This window comes from Heloderma suspectum, chromosome 7 (genome assembly GCF_057233095.1).
Source record: "Heloderma suspectum isolate Gila_16-S chromosome 7, 16-S_ref, whole genome shotgun sequence".
Classification (NCBI taxonomy): domain Eukaryota; kingdom Metazoa; phylum Chordata; class Lepidosauria; order Squamata; family Helodermatidae; genus Heloderma; species Heloderma suspectum.
In genome coordinates, this window is record NC_139464.1 from 118,385,608 (window position 1) to 118,405,378 (window position 19,771).

Sequence of the window (19,771 nt, forward strand, 5' to 3'; positions counted from 1 at the left end):
TAAAAGTGTCCAGAAGTGTGTGAAGCTTGCTATAAAACTATAGCTCCTAAAATAATATACTGGAGCTATAAGCACATAATGGACATGAATATGCATTCCAGCAATGCTTTCCCCAGGTATTATATCAAGGAGTTACTTCCATGAGAATTATGTCTATCTTTACATGCAGTAGTTGACCCTTTAGTCAAAGGATCTAACAGACACCAGGATTCTTAAACTCTTATATTCATTGTATTTTTTCTCTTAAGACTTCTTACAAATCAATTTCTAGGCCATTTAGTAAAGGCAAGGAAGCATTTACATTTAACTGTTGTTCATAGCTTGGGTTCTATCATTTCACACTATTATTTTTTCTAGAGAACTAATTAACTAAATAAACCTAAAACAATCCACTGGTTTTGACTCAGACCAATGACCAAGTCACTTTTGTAACAAAAAGAGGGGTTGATTTGTTTTTTGAAACCTGGAGACCCAGCTGCTCACTGACAATTCTGAAAAAATCAGAACTAACAACAGCTTTGGACAATAACCCAAAGCAGCAAAAAAATCATTAGTGCACCATTTTCAGTGCTTCCAAGTAACATCCTATGGTGTCCTAAGTAATTAAGGATGCAATCCTATGCATGTTTAGGCAGAAAAAAGTCCTACAACTCTCAGCACTCCCCGGGGAATGCTGGGAGTTGTAGGACTTTTTCTGTCTAAACATGCATAGGATTATAACCTAAGTGGCCTTGCATTCCGTAATCAATCAGAAATCAAAAATATGCACAAATATTTAAGTGACGAAAGTTCCATTTACCTTTTTCTACAAGTTGTTTCCACCTTTTTGCCCATTCTGTTAACTGCTGAGCATAGCCCTTCTCTATCCTTGCACGCTCATGAATGCAGTTCATAAGATCACTGCAAAGTCTGTGACCATCATCAATGCGTTTCACTGTCCGTTTATAGTTTCCAACCTATAAACAGAGAAATATTTATAAATTCACTTGCAGGGGAAAACCACCCTCCAATTTTTCAAATTCAACAGATCATATTTAAATTTGAGGCCAATTGTTTTTATTTTCTTGAAAGGATAATACACATTTGATTTTCAGTATAAGAGCTAAACTTGTACTCCAGCTATGTTAGAGATTCCAGTCACAAGTTAATAAAAAAAAATACTAACGGCTACCTATTTTGATTGTAGTTAATTATTCCATTAAAAATACTTTCTCCCATAATATCTTGAGGTGTGTTTTCCCCCAATAGTAGCAATGTTGCTCATAGAATACTAGGGTTGGAAGGGGCCTACAAGACCATCGAGTCCAACCCCCTGCTCAATGCAGGAATCCAAGTCAAAGCATCCCCAACAGATTGCTTCATCTTGAATGCCTCCAGTGTGGGAGAGCCCACTACCTCCCTAGGTAATGGGTTCCGTTGTCGTATTGCTCTAACAGTCAGGAAGTTTTCCTGATGTTCAGCCGGAATCTGGCTTCCTGTCACTTGAGCCCATGATTCCGTGTCCTGCATTCTGGGATGATCAAGAAGAGATCCTGGCCTTCCTCTCTGTGACAACCTTTCAAGTACTTGAAGAGCGCTATCATATCTCCCCTCGGTCTTCTCTTCTCAAGGCTAAACATGCTCAGTTCTTTCAGTCTCTCCTCATAGGGCTTTGTTTTCAGTCCCCTGATCATCTTTGTTGCCCTCCTCTGAACCCTCTCCAGTTTGTCTGCATCCTTCTTAAAGTGTAGTGCCCAGAAGTGGACACAGAAATCCAGATGAGGCCTAACCAGTGCTGAGTAGAGGGGAACTAGTACTTCACAGGATTTGGAAGGTATACGTCTATTAATATTAAAATAGCATTTGCCTTTTTTGCAGCCGCATCACACTGTTGGCTCATGTTCAGCTTATGATCTACAACTCGAAGATCCTTCTCGCTTGTAGTATTGTTGAGCCAGGTATCCCCCATCTTGCAACTGTGCATATGGTCAAAATCATGTATCAAATCTTCTAATGTCATTGCTCCAAAGACAGAAATTTAGGGCAATTCCAATTTTTAGCTATAAGCAATCTTGCTACTTTTAACGTGTTATGAAGCTGGCATTTATTAGTGCTATTGATTTCTAAACAGTCAAACAGTGCAGAGTCATAGCCTTATGGCAATAATAATTGCACTAGCTTGACTTGCTTCTCAATAAGTGCTTTAAGGCCTTCCTTTTGTCCTAGACACTGCCGCTTTTCCAATGGCTGCAACTCCACAGTTCTTTGTTTTTACAGTTTAAAAATAGACAGAATTATTTTAGGAGGATGGCACAGAACATGCTCCTTCCTGCTTCTTCCCTTATACACTCAGTCAATTACTTTCTGGCCACAGAAAGCCACAGATTGCTGTGCTTTACAGTCAAGGGCAAAAATGCAAACCATAGTTTGTATATTTGTATACAAAGGCAAACTGTACTGCCCCCCACCCCCCAAACCAGAAAGTAACTAATCAGCTAGCGTGCAAGCCTAAGACTCATTCCAGGCTTATTCATGCAACATCATTCTTTTATTGTTCACTGCTCCGGAATCTGCATAACTGTTGTATATAAAATAAATAAATAACACCATGAAGTCATCAAGAAAAACAGGCTTTGAGAGTGTTTTGTACTTTTTAATCTTTGCACTCTGTTCGACAAGCAAAACTGGAATAAAGGAACTGTTTTGCAAAGAAGATCCTAAAACTGAGTTATTCTTCCTATTTTTTTTACTAAGCACATAGACATTATCAGTTGGTTTCTTGAGCTTATCCCATGCAAAGATGAAGATCTGCTTGGGATATCTGGCGTAATGGTATAAATATCTGTGCTCTTCTAGACATCAAATGAAATGTGCCAATTTAATGCTGCAATATTTGTTAAGTTTTATATTTTTGTTCAAGCAGCAGAACATGAAAGTTTGTCGAGTTTAACTGCAGTAGTTTTTCATATATTTAGAAGTACATGGAATTTTGTCATTTTACTTGCAAGTCTCCATAAATCATGTAGAAAGGAGAAAACTCAGCTTTCCACCAGGCACATTCTCCTTTCAAAATATACACCTACACGATGAACAAGAAAATCAAATACAAAAAAAGCTCAGTGTTTACAAAATAATTAAAAGAAGAAACCCTTTACTCTTTCACACACCAGTATCAGTACAGCTGATTAGCTTATGAAGGATCTAGGATCCAGTGAGCTTCTTTCAGCACACCCAAGCGCTTAGGCACACCCAACTGGCCTTTTCTTTTTAAACAGTAGATCCTTGTGTAATATCAAAGTGCTTTTTAAAGTCCCCTTGGGTTTCAAAAGCAGTTTACTATGCAATAAAGATCTACTATTAAGAAACATGACCCCCAACCTCCTTTTGAGATGTGGAATTAGTTGTGCAGTTCTTCAGATTCCAGGTTACATCTAATGTGGCCTAGTGCAGACATAATGTTAGCTCTCTCCTAACCATAACCAAGAAATTAGAAGCATACCAAAGGCTCACATACACGCCCCCGCCCCCCGCTATGGCGAAGCATTATTCATGCACTGACATTAAAGTTAGTTTTAAAAACCAATGCTAGAAGATGGTTTGGTAAACTATAGTTAGTATTTACCACACTTAACAGGAAAGGGAGGGTGGATTTAGAAAAGTGAAGATAGCGTGAGCATATGGTTGCCAGCTACTTTTGGCTGTGGATACAAAGTCAAATATGCTTCAGTCAGCAGATTTAATGTTTTTGGTGCTTTCCTTTCATTTTTCTTTTCACTAACCCTAATAAGTAAACAACTGAATCCACTACTTTATACCCAGCTATCTTGCTGTTTGTCACAGCACAAGGTAAATTACACAAGTACATAAACCCCACATATTTGATGCAATGAAGAAGCATATTTCTTAATGTAGAGGCTACCATTTTTTAATCTGATAAAACAACAACTTGCTGCTGGTGAAATTTTAAGTGTTCCTTTCAGCTCACACAAACCCGGTTTGGACCATTCTTGCCTGTATGTCTCTATTCATCTTCTTTGGAATTTCTGCCAAAGATCATCCTGGAGCTATTGTTCTTCAATTTCAGTATATCATAACATTCCTATAGTGAACCTGTGCTTTCCTATTAATTTCCTATTATGAATTTCCTATTAAGTTGTTATTAATTTCTCTTTGTTGATTCTCTTTATTTTAAACCTGAACATGGCTGACAAAAGTAAAAATGATCCAGATTGCCTCGCTATGACCTTCCCAGCCAGGAAAAAGAATCCTACAGCACTACTGCAGCTTTGTACCTTCTTTCACTTCCTGGTCCTCCAAGACCAGGTGGAACTGCTCATAGCAACAGCAGAGATGGCAATGCAGAAGTCGGTTCCATGTATAGGTGATAAGTCAATGATAGTGTGACTTCTCCATAATTATGTTAAAAATGTGTTCTGCATATTGAGGTAAGTCCACAGTTGCCCATTAGATATTTGGATCCTTAACTTTAAATTATGGACAGTATCCTATAGTGCCCCTGTGTCCCCATGGGTTCTCTTGCGCAAAAGGAACCGATCACTTATGCAACAGCCCCTTTCTATGAGTTCCATTGACCTGCCCTGTTCCAGAAACTAGTGTTGCCTCTCGTTTCCAGATTTTTTGAAATCACAATTTCTTGCTGTGATAGTAGTCAGTTCATCTGCCAAGGTCAACACTGATACACTATAGTATGCCAGCCATTTAGAACCAGTGTGGTGTAGCCGATGGAGTGTTGGCCTGGGACTCCGGAGATACGTGTTCATGAAGCCATGTCGAGCCAGTCACTAACTCTCAGTCTAACCTACTTTATAGGGTTGTTGTCAGGAAAAAATGGAAAGGAGGAGGAAAGGAAGGGAGGAGGAAAGGAAGGAAGGAAGGAAGGAAGGAAGGAAGGAAGGAAGGAGCTTTAGAAAATTAGTTACCAGCATCGGCATGTTAAAAGCAAGCACCACAGCTAGTTCAATTGTACATAGGGTGACAAGGATGTAAGTGGATGCCCACCTCAAAAGTGACCTTAGAAGCCATATTCAAGACCACATACCACTGTATGGCATGGGTTAGTCTGCTTTTGGGGAAATTGTCACTGCTCTGAATGTAATGAACCCATTTGGACTTACTATATATAACCTCAGGCCCAGGGGCCAAATCCATCCCTCCTCAGGTTCCCCTGATGGCCATGCCCCTTCCCCTGGTCCCGCTCCCCTACCCAACTGATTGTTTGGTGGTTCCCTGGCCTTTGCACAGTTTCTCCCCATTCTAAAAGGCGTAAATGCCTCTCCAAGGCTATGTCACTGACAGTAAGACCTTTAAGCTAATTATGCCAGCATTTTTGGTATATGGGTTGCTGCTCCTTTTGCCTTCAGCCCTGCCTGCCTCAGGAATGAGCCCGAGAGCTTCTCTGAAATGGAATTCACCCCTCGGGCTGAAAAAAAGATCAGCACTCCTGCTATACAACATAATGACTCTAAGGAGCCATGCAGTCAAACACAATAGCAGTGGAAGACTATCTTTGAAAGGTGAAATGCTAAGGTTTGAGCAACAAACACCAGAAATCATGGCAAAAACATGGTTTCGGACCGCTGTACCATTTTCACCATTCCACACAGCTATTTCAAGCCGATGGCATATCTGTTATCCAACTCATTTCCTATAATTTATTACTGATCTAGCATGGGCACCTGATTTTAACATGCAGATACTAATACAAGTAAAAAGTGGTATTTACTGTGCCTGGGTTGCCTCAGACATAATGATCCTAGCTTGAGGGTATGAAGCTGGCTATAGGTGTCAAGCCCACACTTTGCTCCCTCTCCTCTCCCCTCCTTTGCTGATGCGCTGGCTTTGGTGCTTCACTTCTGTTTAAAGTAAACTACAGATCCCCATTACATCCAAAATGAAATTGATTCTGTTTAATAAATTAATATTACATTACAATTTCCTGTTTTGAGATGCTGAAGCCAATGCGTGACAGAAGGGGCAGGGGAGTGTACAGGCCAAATTTATGAAGCTCAGGTTGTTACATCTGAACCAGCTACCCCTCTATTTGGTCTTCTCCGTTTCTAGAAAGAGGAGACCTCCTTTACCAGAAAAGTCAACAGGACATTTAGAAGCTAAGCTGGAAAAATGAAGTTAAGTTAATTTTGGAACAATATTAGAGATCGGGGGAATATGAAAAAAGAAAGCTTCATCTGAAAGTATTTCTCCAATACATGGCTCATCTAGCTTTTACAGCCATTTCTCAGAGGACATGCAGTTAGTTTCCTGTCTACTGATATTCAATTAATTTGACCAAGAAATACTTTTGTAAAGACTGGGGGTGTTGAGAGAGGAAAGAAAGTGAATGGAAAGTAGGAAAGCAGCTGGGGAAAGTGAACTATCGGAACATTTTTTAAAACAACAAAGTGTGATAAACAAAAATGCATGCCAGACAAGGTTTTCTAGCTAAGGTGATTTACAGCAACATATATATTTTCCCTTATCTTTCATGCACTCTCTACTAAGTGGAAAACCTCAAGCTGGCATTGTATTCTATGTTTAAAAAAAAACAGATATTGGAATTGCCTTCCTTATTTGTGCTGGATACAGGCATGTATTTTGCTTTAAAAGGCTATTTTTCCCACAGGGTGCTTCAGAGCCTTCATAAAAATAAACCCTACTTGGGTAATCAACTTTAGACATAACTATTTTCAATTACATTCAGTTTTGTGCCTCTGGATCATGATTTGGATTTTATTCTCATAATATTCATATGACCAATATATTATGTCCTGGAAGAATCCATGAACCCTAAAGAAAACTACGTATGTGACATAATTTAATCTATCAAGATTTCTATAGAGTTTAGCGTGCATGTAGAATGCCTGTAATTTGTGGGTCACCCCGAAATTAATTTTCCTACATTCTGGTCTAGTTCCATCAGGGTATGGCTTATTTATTGTAAATACTGACACATGGGTATTTAAAGAGTATGGGGAGGGGCTGTCTGCTGCATTTTCCTTGATGCTGCACAGAAAACAGAGCTCCCCAACATATGTGACCTTAACTCACCAGTGCCTACCAAAGTGGATTTGTAGGTTAGCCCGACATGGTACATATCTAGGAATGCCTTCCATGTTTATCAAATGCTTTCATCCAAAGAATATCCAAGACTTACAAAGAGGCCACGTGAGTGATTCCCTCCTTATACTGCTACAGTTTGCCCACGCTCATTCCACTGCCTTAGGGTCAACCGGCAAAAACTTAGCACCAAAGGCAGAAAAACCAAAGTTGCACAAAAGCCATGGCAATACCATGGCTTTGGTGCAACATCTGTCCATTACAGCCGGGCTTGTGTAGGAATAATTCCACGTGGACTACACCTCATCATTCAGAGCTGTCCATCAGACACTCACTGCCCTCATGATGCATGAAATAAAAACAGTCATGGGGAAGACCTTTGCATTCTGCTAATGCCTGAGCCAAGATGGAATCAGAAAACTCTGCAGAAGACCGGAGCGCTTGCTGCCTGATAATGGTAGCTTTTTAACACAGCACTCTTTGGACTCTCAAGGGTTGTTTTTTTACACATGTTTGGGAAATGATCAGACTCAAGCTGTGTGTGCAAGGACTTAATGGCCCAGTTCACACACAAAGAACTGGGCTAGTGCATGCTGCCCCGTTGCTCCCGCTATGCAAAATGTCCTTCCCCTCGCCATGGATAGAGAAAACTACCACTTAATACTGAGATTTAGGGATTCAATAAATAATTGCTGCCATCACTAGTCATTTGCCCAGTGAAGCTTCATTTTCTTTCTTATATATCTATGTCACATTTGTATCCTGCTCTTCCTCCATGGAAATCAATGTGGCTTACATAGAGGTTCTCATTTTGTGCTTGCAGGGCTCTGCAGGTGTCGATTAAAACAGACAGTAAGTTCCCAAGGTTGCCCAGAAAGCTTTATGACTGGGCAGAGATCTGCCCTCGAATTTGTAAGCCCAGGTTTGCACAATTTGCGATGCCGACACAGCTCACCGACTACAGTTTTTTGCAGCAACAGACAGATAACAAACACAAACTCATGCGCTCTTCTCCTTTCCCTCCCCACTCTTAAAAGGTAAAGCCCATACCAAGACAAGGCATTCTGTCTTCAAACAGAGAATGTCCCACTTGTCCATTACCTTCTGCAAGCAATGAGTGGGTCTGGAAGAGGATAGGGACGTCCAGTGTGGGGAAATCTGGCCCTATTGGCACTCGACGGATTTGCCCAGCTCGGCTTGCGAGCCAAAACTCACAGACTCTGCAAGTCTCCCTTCTCCCTGTCATGCCCCAGCAGGGAGAAGGGAAAATTTTATGCACAATGCGGGCAATTCCAGCGCTGACCATTTTGCATAAAAGGCTCCCTTCTCCCTGCTGGGGTGCCAACAGGGAGACTCTTCCACACAATGACCAGCGCTGGAATTGCCCGTGCCTGGTCGTTGTGAGCAGGTCTCCTTTCTCCCTGTTAGCACCCCTGCAGGGAGAAGGGAAACAGAAGAAATTATCTGGCTGCAATTAAGCATCTGGTTTGCATATTTACATCCTAGAAACCAAGGAAACTTAACCGTCAGAGTATTTTACCTGATCTCACACCTACATACAATGATAAGAAGCAGAACTGTGCCTTGAACATTTCTTCTCCGACCCTATTCTAGGGATGCTGGAGGAATCCATTCGGGGGGTCAAGGCCGCTGAGCTTTTGGTGCTCAGCCCAGCGGACTCCGATCTCGCTTGCCGGTGAGCTGGCCTGACTCGACCTGTGCTGAGTCAGGGCAGTTCATGGACTCCCATCACCATCAGCCGCTCTGCACAGCTGTCTCTCGTGAGAGAGTCATGCAGAGCGGCTGGTGGGCAATAGTGGCAACAGCAGGGAGGGAAGGAGCTGTGGCAATGCCCTTCCTGCTGCTGCCGGTCATTGTGCAGAAAAGTCTCCCTTCTCCCTGTGGGCGCCCCAGCAGTGAGAAGGGAGACTTTTATGCAAAATAACCGGTGCTGGAATTGCCTGTGGCCTGTCATTCATCGTGCATAAAAGTTTTCATTTAAGAATACACATTCAGAAGTAACAGATCTCTCATGACAGATAACAAGGCCCATCTTGTACAATTTTTCAGCCTTAGGGTTTAAAAATGTATATAGGGCCACAATAAGGTATGCCTAGGCAACATCTTGCTTGATGGTGCTTACATCCACCTAAGTCATAGTACTGTAACATATGTCACTTTTTTCAGATTACCTCCCAGAAGCTATCACTAGAAACCTCTACTCCAACAGAATCATCGTACGAGCCAGACATCTCAAGATGCCAAATTGCAATCTGGTGTCTTGTAAATACAGGTTCTTCAGAGTCTGCAAGGGGGGAAAAAAAGAGATCAGCTAAAATAAGAATTGAACTTGCTTATTAAAAAAAAAATGATTATCCATTTGTTGTGTTTTAAGTTTTATATCGTGCTAAACATGATTCTATAAAGCCCTCATGGCAGCTAACAAGAATAAAATACTCAAGACAAACATAAATGTAACGTCAAAACCACTCAACAGGGGCACATCTTTTATCTTGAGTAAGAATGTGCAGAAGTCTGATGTCCAGAAGGAGGATGCATTACAGCACATTAATTAAGACTGCCAGAAAAACCCGGAGAAGACTTTTCAGAGCGGGATTCTGTGTTCTGCGGTTCTGAATGGTATCAGCAAGGGTTTCTTCTTCCCTTTCCCCTCCCTAGGAATACTGCATATCTGGCTGATGCAAGGGCACTGAGCATGGGCACACCATTTTCAATCTCTCTGTCTTCTGGTGCTCAGTAATGTGCTTAGTTTTTCTCCCTCTCCCATGTGCAAAATTACTTCTCCCACAGAGTACTTTTTGCTCTCCTCACCCAGCAATAGCCTCCTAGAACTCACCAGCTAAAAAGTCTTCGCAGCCCTTGCCTCCACCCCTTATTCCACATACGGTTCTGTGCAGGTGTAGAACCCGTAGGTGTAATACACCGAAACCACGAAGAAGAACATGCAAGTACTGCTCCTCATTTTTAAGTAAACGTGAACAAGTACAACCTGCAGTTGCTCATTAACACGAGACGGGAAAGGCACTTTGTACATGCTCAGAGGCACACTCCTCCTTAACTTTAAGAGTGGGGAAGGGACCAGTTCCCACAGGGGTGCAGAACCTCCAGTCTGCAGGCTTAAAATGGCCCATGAGGTTTGTGCCACCTCAAATCAGCAAGTTACAGATGAGCTCCAAATGTGCTGGCTCTCTGACACATGTATGGTGTGCCATGGATTTAACTGGCATTATCCATATCTTGGTTTAAGAATCCATTTTGTTCTGGAAGGCACAGCCTGAGAGCTGCCAGGAATGCTGTTAAACTCTGGCACAGAATATACTTGCTTCCTGCTTGATTAAATTTTAAAAAGGCTCTTCCCCTTGTGTGCGTGTGGGGGGGGAGACATGCAAATACCTGCCCGACTGCTAAGACACTGCCCAGCTGACTAACCCACAGGGCCTTTCAACTGGCCAGTCAAAAGGCCAGGTGGGAAACATGGTCCAATCCTGAAGCATCTCTACCTGTCAGAAAAAACAGCCAGGTCAAGCATTACCTGAATATTCTTGATGACACCTTTTGCTTTGAATATTGCTATGCAACTCTGTATAGTAAGCTAGATGAGAAATCAATCAAGAGGCAAGGAACTGGCATGAACCTTCTCTTCAGTTGCCAGAACCAAACTATTGTTCCCTTTGTTTTAACCCATCCTGGATCAAGCTATTAAACTTTGTTCCCTTTTTCCTGAACCCCATAACTGCCTTGACATTTGAGCCGTCGCTGTTCATTCTTTCTGTTTGGGCAACCCTCACATTGATATGTCTTAGCTCTAAGGATAACTAGGGGTCTGACTGACGTTAAGTATCATTCCTTGTGACTTTCCTAGCACGATTCCCCTGTCCTTCTCTGGAATCTAACCCACATTTCCAGGGCCACTTTCCTGCCTCACTTTCACCAGATGAATCCGTTTGTCTCATACAGCCAGAAAGAAAGCTTTACCACCACCACTGGTAAAACTCCCCATTGAGTCCAAAGCTGGATTCCATGCATAACACAGAACAGCCTGCCAGCTCTATACAAACATTTCGGTGCCTGGTAGGGGACTGCAACCTATACCTGAGTTTCCTGTTCCAAATCCAAAGGATAGAATTGGTCCTGCAGGCAGCACAGAGGACTGTGAAGTGGCTACCAAAAAGTCTCAAACTGAGTGCCAAATTTCTGAATCTATTTGCAAACTTAATGAAATGCCCCATTCGCAAGGCGCTCCATCTAAATCTGTTTTAACCAAAATTGTGGTGGCTCCAGGGTCCCTAGTAACAGCTTAACCTGTGTTCAGTCTCCCCGTCTTCACTCAGACACATCTCCTTTGAATGTCTGCAGACGATGCGGTGCAGCCCTTCGTCTACAAGCCCAGGGCAACAAGAAGCTATTGCTCAAGTGTGTAATTCTGAACTAAAGCTGAGAAACCCAGGGGTAGGCTGTCCCCACACCATTTTCCTAACTTTTGGTAGCCTACTAGGAAATCTTTTGGGTTCCCTTTCCTCTGAAGTCAGGTAGGTAAAGTGCTCCTCCTCTATTTCTTTCCCCTTGTTCTGGAATCTATCCATTTCCACCCCCATGGGACACCATTTTCACTAGCATGTGAAGTTCCTTGGCAATACAGCCTTCCAATCCCCTGCTTTGCCATTTCCATAGGGCACCCTTGCCCTCTTTATTTGGTAAACACTGATTTCCCCAATCTTAGCCTTCTTCTATCTCCTAAGTTAGGCCTCTTAGTGCTGGGGGGGCAGGGGAAAATACTAATCAAGCCAATTTTTTCCTCTAATGAATCTGCATGCATGTGTTTTTGAGAGCAAACATCTGTTTCAAGATACATATTTTTGGATTTTGCACAAATGTTTGAGATAGTTTCCCCATTTTAGAAACAGTTATTCCCATTTTAGTAACAGCATGGTGCATAAATCCTCTGTGTGCGCACCACCCCTTAGACCCACATTGGTTGTTATAAATAAATGCACAGAAGCTACGTGTCCGTGTGAACAGAACATACAGCAGCAATACTGTCTCGCCCATATTGGAGGCAGAACTGCAAGAGAGGCTAGGTTTGTACATCACTTTGGGCCGTGATGGTTTATAAACTATTCAGAGTAGCTTACAAGCTACTGTATCCCCCTCATGATTGGACAAATAAGCTACGCTACGTAGCTTATTTTCCATGCCTTCACCCCTCCTCTCTCTACAATCCTCCCACTCGGGCGGATGGCATCCCAGCTTCCTTTCCGTTGGAAACCAAATCCCAGCATCCCCTGCACCGCCATGACTACATCACTCGCATGTCTCCAAGTGGCCTGTCTCGCACTAGGGGTGTATTCTCCTGTCTCTGAGGGATCCCCGCGGTTATTGGTGCGGTGCCAATTGTTAGCCACATTTCCGCTCCTCCGCTGCCCCACCCAACCAGCAGCACCCCAGTGATCAAGGCGTTGCTTCCTGCTCCCACTCCCTTCTCCCACTGCCTGCTTCCGAGCCAGTTTTCAAAGCTGCTCCCTTATCCCAGCCCATGTGCACCAAAAGGGGGTGGGGGGCTCTAACTCCTTGACAGTTTGCTGGAATGGGGTGAAATTTTATACACGGGGTCTCCTCATGGGGAGCCTCCAAATGCTGGACTGGATAACTGCCCAACTTTCCTTTTTCATGGGAAAGTGACCAGAAAAGAAAAAAGGGGGTGCAGACTCTAACTCCTTGACAGTTTGGGGGCAAAATTTTATACGTGGGGTCTCCTCATGGGGAGCCTCCAAATGCTATACTGGATAACTGCGCAACTTTCCTTTTTCACAGAAAACTGACAGGTACCAACCACTTGCTACTCTTCCATTCCCACTTCACCTTCCCTTCCCAGAGCACAATCTGTTGCTGGGCAGATCTCAGAAACAGAGATCTGCCGGCTGGAGCAAAGCAGCAGCAGAGGTTTTGTAGGCGATCTTTAAATCACCCTTTAAGCCACTGTGAAGTGCCAGACGACATGATAAGCCATGATGGTGTAAATAAACCTCACTGCAGACCATGGCTTATCAGGGTGGCTTATTTTGCCTTAATCATCCACCATGGTTGGTGAAAACCACTTTCAGACGACATGATAAACCATGGCTGTTTATAAGCTACTGTGAGTAGCTTATAAACCTCCATAGCTTAAAGTGACATGTAAACCCAGCCACAGTGCCTTCCCTAAGGTTATCTAATGAGCCCATGTCAGAGGCAAAATTTGAACTGGGGACTTCCCAACTCATAGCTCAGCAAGCCAAACTGCAATTGAGAGTTTTTCCAAGCTGTGTTCACACACATGCCATTCACACAAGTTGAATACCCTTGTCTATTCTCATGATTTCAAGTTTTGTACAAATATGGAACTCTTCCCCCATACTGTGCTACATGCATGGAGAAAGCAGTCTTCCCAGAAAACCCTGCTGAAAACAGTGTTCTGGATGAATTCTGACCTCTCTGCTCCATGCCTTGCTCCAGCTCTTAGACTGGCAAAGGTTTTCCCCATCTCCGCTGCACCCAAAGATTGCTGTGCCATCCTTTTAGCATCTGCTTGAGAGAACAATGGATTTTGTTGTTTATTCGTTCAGTCACTTCAGACCCTTTGTGACTTCATGGACCAGCCCACGCCAGAGCTTCCTGTCAGCTGTCGCCATCCCCAGCTCCCCCAACGTCGAGCATGTCACCTCCAGAATATCAACCATCCATCTTGCCCTTGGTCGGCCCCTCTTCCTTTTGCCTTCCACTTTCTCTAGCATCAGCATCTTCTCCAGGGTATCCTGTCTTCTCATTATGTGGCCAAAGTACTTCAGTTTTGCCTTTCATATCCTTCCCTCAAATGAGCAGTCTGGCTTTATTTCCTGGAGTATGGACTGGTTTGATCTTCTTGCAGTCCAAGGCACTCTCAGAATTTTCCTCCAGCACCACAGTTCAAAAGCATCTCTCTTCCTTCGCTCAACCTTCCTTATGGTCCAGCTCTCGCAGCCATAGGTTACTACGGGGAAGACCATTGCTTTAACTATGCGGACCTTTGTTGTCAGTGTGATGTCTCTGCTCTTCACTATTTGATCAAGATTTGTCATTGCTCTCCTCCCAAGAAGTAAACGTCTTCTGATTTCCTGGCTGCAGTCAGCATCTGCAGTAATCTTTGCGCCTAGAAATACAAAGTCTGTCACTGCCTCCACATTTTCTCCCTCTATTTGCCAGTGATCAATCAAGCTGGTTGCCATAATCTTGTTTTTTTGGAGGTTTAACTGCAACCCAGCTTTTGTACTTTCTTCTTTCACCTTCGTCATAAGGTTCCTCAGCTCCTCCTTGCTTTCAGCCATCAAAGTGGTATCATCTGGATACCAACAATGGATAGCACCACAAAAATTGAATTGCTGCACAAGCTTTTGTAAACAAGCACCCACTTTGTCAGATGCATGACGTAGACAACTAAACTGTGGAATACAGGCGCGCGCGCGCACACACACACACACACACACACACACACGTTCAGTAGGAGTAATAAATCTGTTTCATAGGGCAAGACAAAAAACACCTGGAGGTCAATAATCCAAGCACACCCATTTCCACAGGTGTGTCAACTGCTCAGAGTAAACAGGCTTGTAAATAGCCAGTTTCCTACTCTCCTGTTTTGAGCTTGAATTACCTTCAGGTGTACTGGCAAGGCCATTTTTGTAAACTGAATGAAAATGGGTCATCGTCCCCCACACCCCCATCCCAGGCCATGGTCATCTCACAAATGATTTACAACAACATGCACCAGCAGGTGGGGTAGCAAAAGAAAGCTATGGCTAGACAGTTATAGACCTATTTGCAAGGCTTCACTGTCTACTCCACGTAGGGACATAAGGATCTTGTATAATCCACTCCATTTGTGTTTTGTGGATTGTGAGGCACTGCCTGATCATTGACGGATGAGGATTTTTTCTGCCTCTGGAAAAGTACGCAAAAAAATCTAGCACAATTACGGGCCTGTGGCTGGTACATAACATTTTGCATACTTTGCTACACCACAGAGGCTGAGGAGAGGTCAGAGATGTGTAAAATGTTGCATTTTTAAAAAATGGTATATACATTACCGTATTTTTACTCAGCTTCTGTAGTTGGTATGACCAAAGTTGCATACAATTCTGGAAGGTTCCAAAAGTATTCCGCGGAATCTGCACAACTCTGAAAAGCTGGTCCTCTGTGGATTCTGTGGGGCAGATTCATAGAAATCCGGTGTCATTTCGATCCTTTGAGGATTTCTCTGACATCCCTAACTCCAAGCATCTGATGTAACTTGCCTAGGGAAGCTCCTGCTGGAATAAATTAGTCTTTAAGGTGCCACAAAATACTTCACCTGTTGCAGTAAAGGCAGCAAACAAGGCTACTCTCCACAAATTAACCAAAAGTGTTCAGGGCAACTGAAGAATGGTCATTATCTCACTATGCAGGGATTAGATGAACAAGGTCATAACAATAGATTTTATTTACTTGCATCTATAACACTCTTCTCTCCTCCAAGAAGTTGCCCAAAATGACGTAAAAACTATAACATTTATTAAAACAGTGCCAATAAAATGAAGATTCAACAATATAAAACCATGTAAGTAACAGCAGTCAAAGAGGGAAACCATCTACTTAACTAAATACCTCAAGGAACAAGAGTGTCCTAACCAAATGGCAAAGTGAGGATGCCTAGCGACAAACCTAAATATTTTTAAAGATCCTGGGGCTCTTCTATAAATTGTTTAATCAGTTATTCTTGAAATTAAACTTGAATAAGCTCTATTTACATTTCTAATAACCCAAATTAAATGTGTTGAAGAAAGTCATTAAGACCTCCAAAATATACAGGTACTTGAAATGCCTTTTTATATTTTATACAATAGTTTTAAGGCTTAGGACACCAACATTGTGAAACTATTTACTTTTATGTAACTTTTACATAACATAGGAAATTGAGAGTGGTTAATACTGCAACCAACACACACACTTTCCAAACAGAAAAGTCAAAAGTACTTTTAATTAACAAACCATTTTCTCATGGATAAAATTATGAATACTAATGTTAAGGTTTGTACACAGCACCAGTGCTACATGGGGAGAAAGTAGGAACAAACATATTTAGGGAAATATTATGAAGTCATGGCAACAGCTACACAAGAATCTCTACTTACACAGAAATAAACCAGATACTGAAATACCAACATTAAGCTAGCAATGAGTCATCCTACTCTCCTACAATACAATGAGTAAAGAACCACCAGTGCTTTAATACATCTTATTTCAGATTTGACTTCACCTTCTCCTCAGCACGGGGAACTTACCCTGGCAGTTTTCTTGGATGACTACAGTAAAATAAGCGTAATTTGGCTGTGTTTCATCAGTCCTCCAGACTATTTTATAAAAGGAGCTATCATACATTTAGATTCAGTTTAATAAAACAAAGCCATATGAAAAAATCAGAAGCCAGACAACCTGAAAAAATCAGAAGCCAGACAAGTGGCACTGATAAGCTCTCCCTGCCTTTCAACCACCCAATAATGTTCTTTAAAATCTCCTTTAAGGTTCTGAGAGTGAGAGAGATGTGGTTTTCATTTAAGATAAACTGAACCCATGTTCACTCTTCAGGGAGATGGTAAAGTGAGACAGCTTTGGAGTAGAAAAAAGTTTTGGACAAGGAACAAGGACAGTTTAGTTACTTTTTTAGGCTTTACTTTGAGCATCAACCAACGTTTTCAAGACTTCATCTACTCCTTTTAAAAAGCTGGCAGCCTTGCAATCTCACCCAAACACTGAAGTTGTCATGATAGGGCTGGATTCTGAAACCATAAAGCAGGCAGGCGAAGGAGTGGGTAAAGAAAGAGGACTGGAGAGCAGGCAAGAACAGAGATGTAAAATTTCTGGAAATTTTCAGGCTGTAGGGGGAAAAAATACATTTTCCTTTTTTTTTCCCAGAAAAAAATGGAAATTTGGGGGAAAATTGAAAGGTAAGCAATATGGTTTTTTTTTGTGCTCTTTGCAGATCAAAAGTAACTTTGTTGCTTTAAGACAGCCTTCCCAAACCTGGTGCCCTCCAGATATTCCGCTCCCATCAGCCTCAGGCAGCATGGCCAATGGTCAGGAATGCTGGGCACTGTAGTCCAAAACATCCAGAGGGCACCGGGTTGGGGAGGGCTGCTTTAGGAACATAAAGCAGCCTTTCTGTTCCTAAAGTTATTTTATGCATGACTTCGTTTGCACATACAATTATCAGTATATGTTAAAACTTTTAAAAGTGAACTCAATTAGTAAATTTGTAATTATTATCTGAATAGATTAGAACTACATTGAATGACTGTTACGGCATCAGAAACACAGGACTCTATAGAACAAAACCCAAACTGTCAAGAATGCACATTTATAGTCAAGAATACACAATGGTGACTGACTCACTTGTTGGGAAACTATGCAGAAATGTCTATCAGTAAAATATACTTTAGATCAATAATTTTAATAAGCAGTGAAATAAATATTATTTATTAATTATTTATTTAAAATATTTCTTAGCCGCCTTCCCAGGCAGAAGCCCTCCCAAGCCAGCTTACAACAATAAAATACATTAAAACAATTAAAATATTAAACATGATAAAAATATAAAAACAATAAAACAACAATAAAAGCCAACAATAAAATCAACAACGATGTTAGCAGCAGCAGCAGCAGCAACAATAGCCATCATATCAATAGAAGGCCAAGGTAAAATAATATGTTTTCAAAGCCTTCTTAAAAGTCTGCAATGACGGAGCATAGACCTCCAATGGCAGCTTGTTCCAAAGGTGTGGGGCCACTGCAGAGAAGGCCCTCTCATGTGTGATCGCCCACCTGACTGCTCTCATGGGTGGGCAAATGAGAAGGGCCTCTCTTTCTGATCTTAAAGTGCAGTCAGGCTGATATGGGTGTAGGCGGTCCTTCAAGTACTTGGTCCCACACCATTTAAGGCTTTAAAGGTCAAAACTAGCACTTTGAATTGGGCTCAGAAACGCAGCAGTAACCAGTGCAGCTGGCGCAGTATAGGTGTTATATGATTGAATCTCCTCGCCCCCACCAATACTCGGGCAGCCACATTCTGCACAAGCTGGAGTTTCTGAACCGTCTTCAAAGGCAGCCCCACGTATAGCGCATTACAGTAGTCCAGCCTGGACGTGACTAGTGGGTAGAAAACTGAGGCAAGGAAATAACTATGGAAGGAATCTTACAAAGTAGCTTAAAAAACATTTTCCCAATGGCTTCATTATTTCCAGACATTTTACATTTCTAGTAAAAGTGTTCTTATTACATAGTTTTAAGAAATCATTTTGGGGGGAGTAAAGGCTGGGTAACAATATACACATATTTTGTCTTAAATTTTAAAGAAAATATTTCATAATCCAAAGCTGTTCAGTTTTTCAGAAAAAACAAAAACAGTCCTTGGGGGAAAAGGGGAGGAACTGTATTTTCCCGAATTTTTCAGGGGGGTTTCCAGAGCCTTTACATCTCTAGGCAAGAAGCTAACAAGATACAAGATGGTGGGGCATCATGAGGGTGGCCAGCCCAATGTACTATGATAGTGGGCCACATTAAATAAAACCCACTAAATTTTTTGAGGAGGGGAGCAAAATGGTGGGACAGAGGTTTCAAGGGAGAATTATTTTGGCGGCCACCTCCCAGGGCCAACCATCCTCCTTGCCACTCCATCATGACATTCCATCATTTCATGGGAGCTTGAGGTGACGGTAGGAAAATATAATGGCAGCTCCTATGACCATGCCCCATTAAGGACTTGGATATTCCCAAGAACTTTAGGACATTATCCACGCAGTATCAGGGGTATGCAGCTTTCTAATCCACATTCATTAAAGATGAATTTATAACCATTTTTGCCAAGTTTAAAGGGACTATTAATGTTGTAAGAAAGCACGCTGGGAAAAGAAGGCTGCAGTTCTATATACATTTACTTGGGAGTAAGACTCTGTGGCTGGGTTCGGACGATCGCAGGGAGGAAAGAAGCCACCGTGGCTTTTTTTCCCTGCCCGAGTGCCACTCATGCAACTGCCATTTCCCTAATTACCTGCAACGCAGCACAGGTTAACGTGTTGTCTAAACCTGGCGAGGTGCACAGTGGGGGTGGCTTCTAAACCACCCCACTACCCCTACAACAGGCCATGGTTCAAATCACACACTAACCCACGCTATGGTAATTAGGGAAATGGCTGTCATATGAGCAGCACGCATGCAGCAGGGAAAAAGCCACGGTGGCTTCTTTTCCCCTGTGCTCATCCGAACCACTGAAAGTTGCTTCTGAATAAACACATAAGATACTGTAAATTTCAGCAAGATTCCATAAATATTAACCAGAGAAAGTACTATAGGTGCAAGAATGTAGATAATGGGTATGTCCCCATGGGAAGAGTGGCTGGTTGAGGAAATCAGGTCAAAATAAAGCAAGTTATAATAGCTTGAAATAGAAAAATTTAGGATTTTAGGATTAAGTAATACAGAATTATTTTACAGTGAAGCATTTCCCTGCCTGGGTGTTCACATGACCCTGTTATATAATAAGGCTCCTATACAAATATATGATTCAAGCAGATTAGCTGAACTTCAAATTCAATATATTCATCTCCGTTCTTCCTGGCTTTTAAGAAAAATCCAAAGATAAGTAGAATGGACA

General features: G+C 42.1%; 2 protein-coding genes across 5 annotated transcripts in view; both read right to left on the minus strand.

The window, feature by feature from the left end:
• The window catches only part of PACSIN2 (protein kinase C and casein kinase substrate in neurons 2), a 47,114-nt gene extending 31,825 nt beyond the window's left edge, over window positions 1–15,289 (minus strand). For 2 of the 4 annotated variants that reach the window (XM_084811217.1, XM_084811215.1), the window contains exons 1-3: window positions 15,174–15,289; window positions 9,246–9,358; window positions 800–956 (exon numbers count right to left, since the gene is read on the minus strand). In XM_084811217.1, coding sequence (XP_084667343.1) covers window positions 800–956; window positions 9,246–9,305 — 217 coding nt within the window. In that variant the 5' untranslated portion in view covers window positions 9,306–9,358; window positions 15,174–15,289. Of the gene's footprint in view, window positions 1–799; window positions 957–9,245; window positions 9,359–13,541; window positions 14,240–15,173 lie in introns of those variants that run through there. The other 2 variants (XM_084811216.1, XM_084811214.1) reach the window with 1 other exon arrangement.
• TTLL1 (TTL family tubulin polyglutamylase complex subunit L1) overlaps window positions 15,181–19,771 on the minus strand; it is a 123,849-nt gene continuing 119,258 nt past the window's right edge. The window contains exon 10 of the mRNA XM_084811227.1: window positions 15,181–15,289. Within this exon, the coding sequence (XP_084667353.1) occupies window positions 15,181–15,289 (109 nt within the window). The remainder of the gene's footprint in view (window positions 15,290–19,771) is intronic.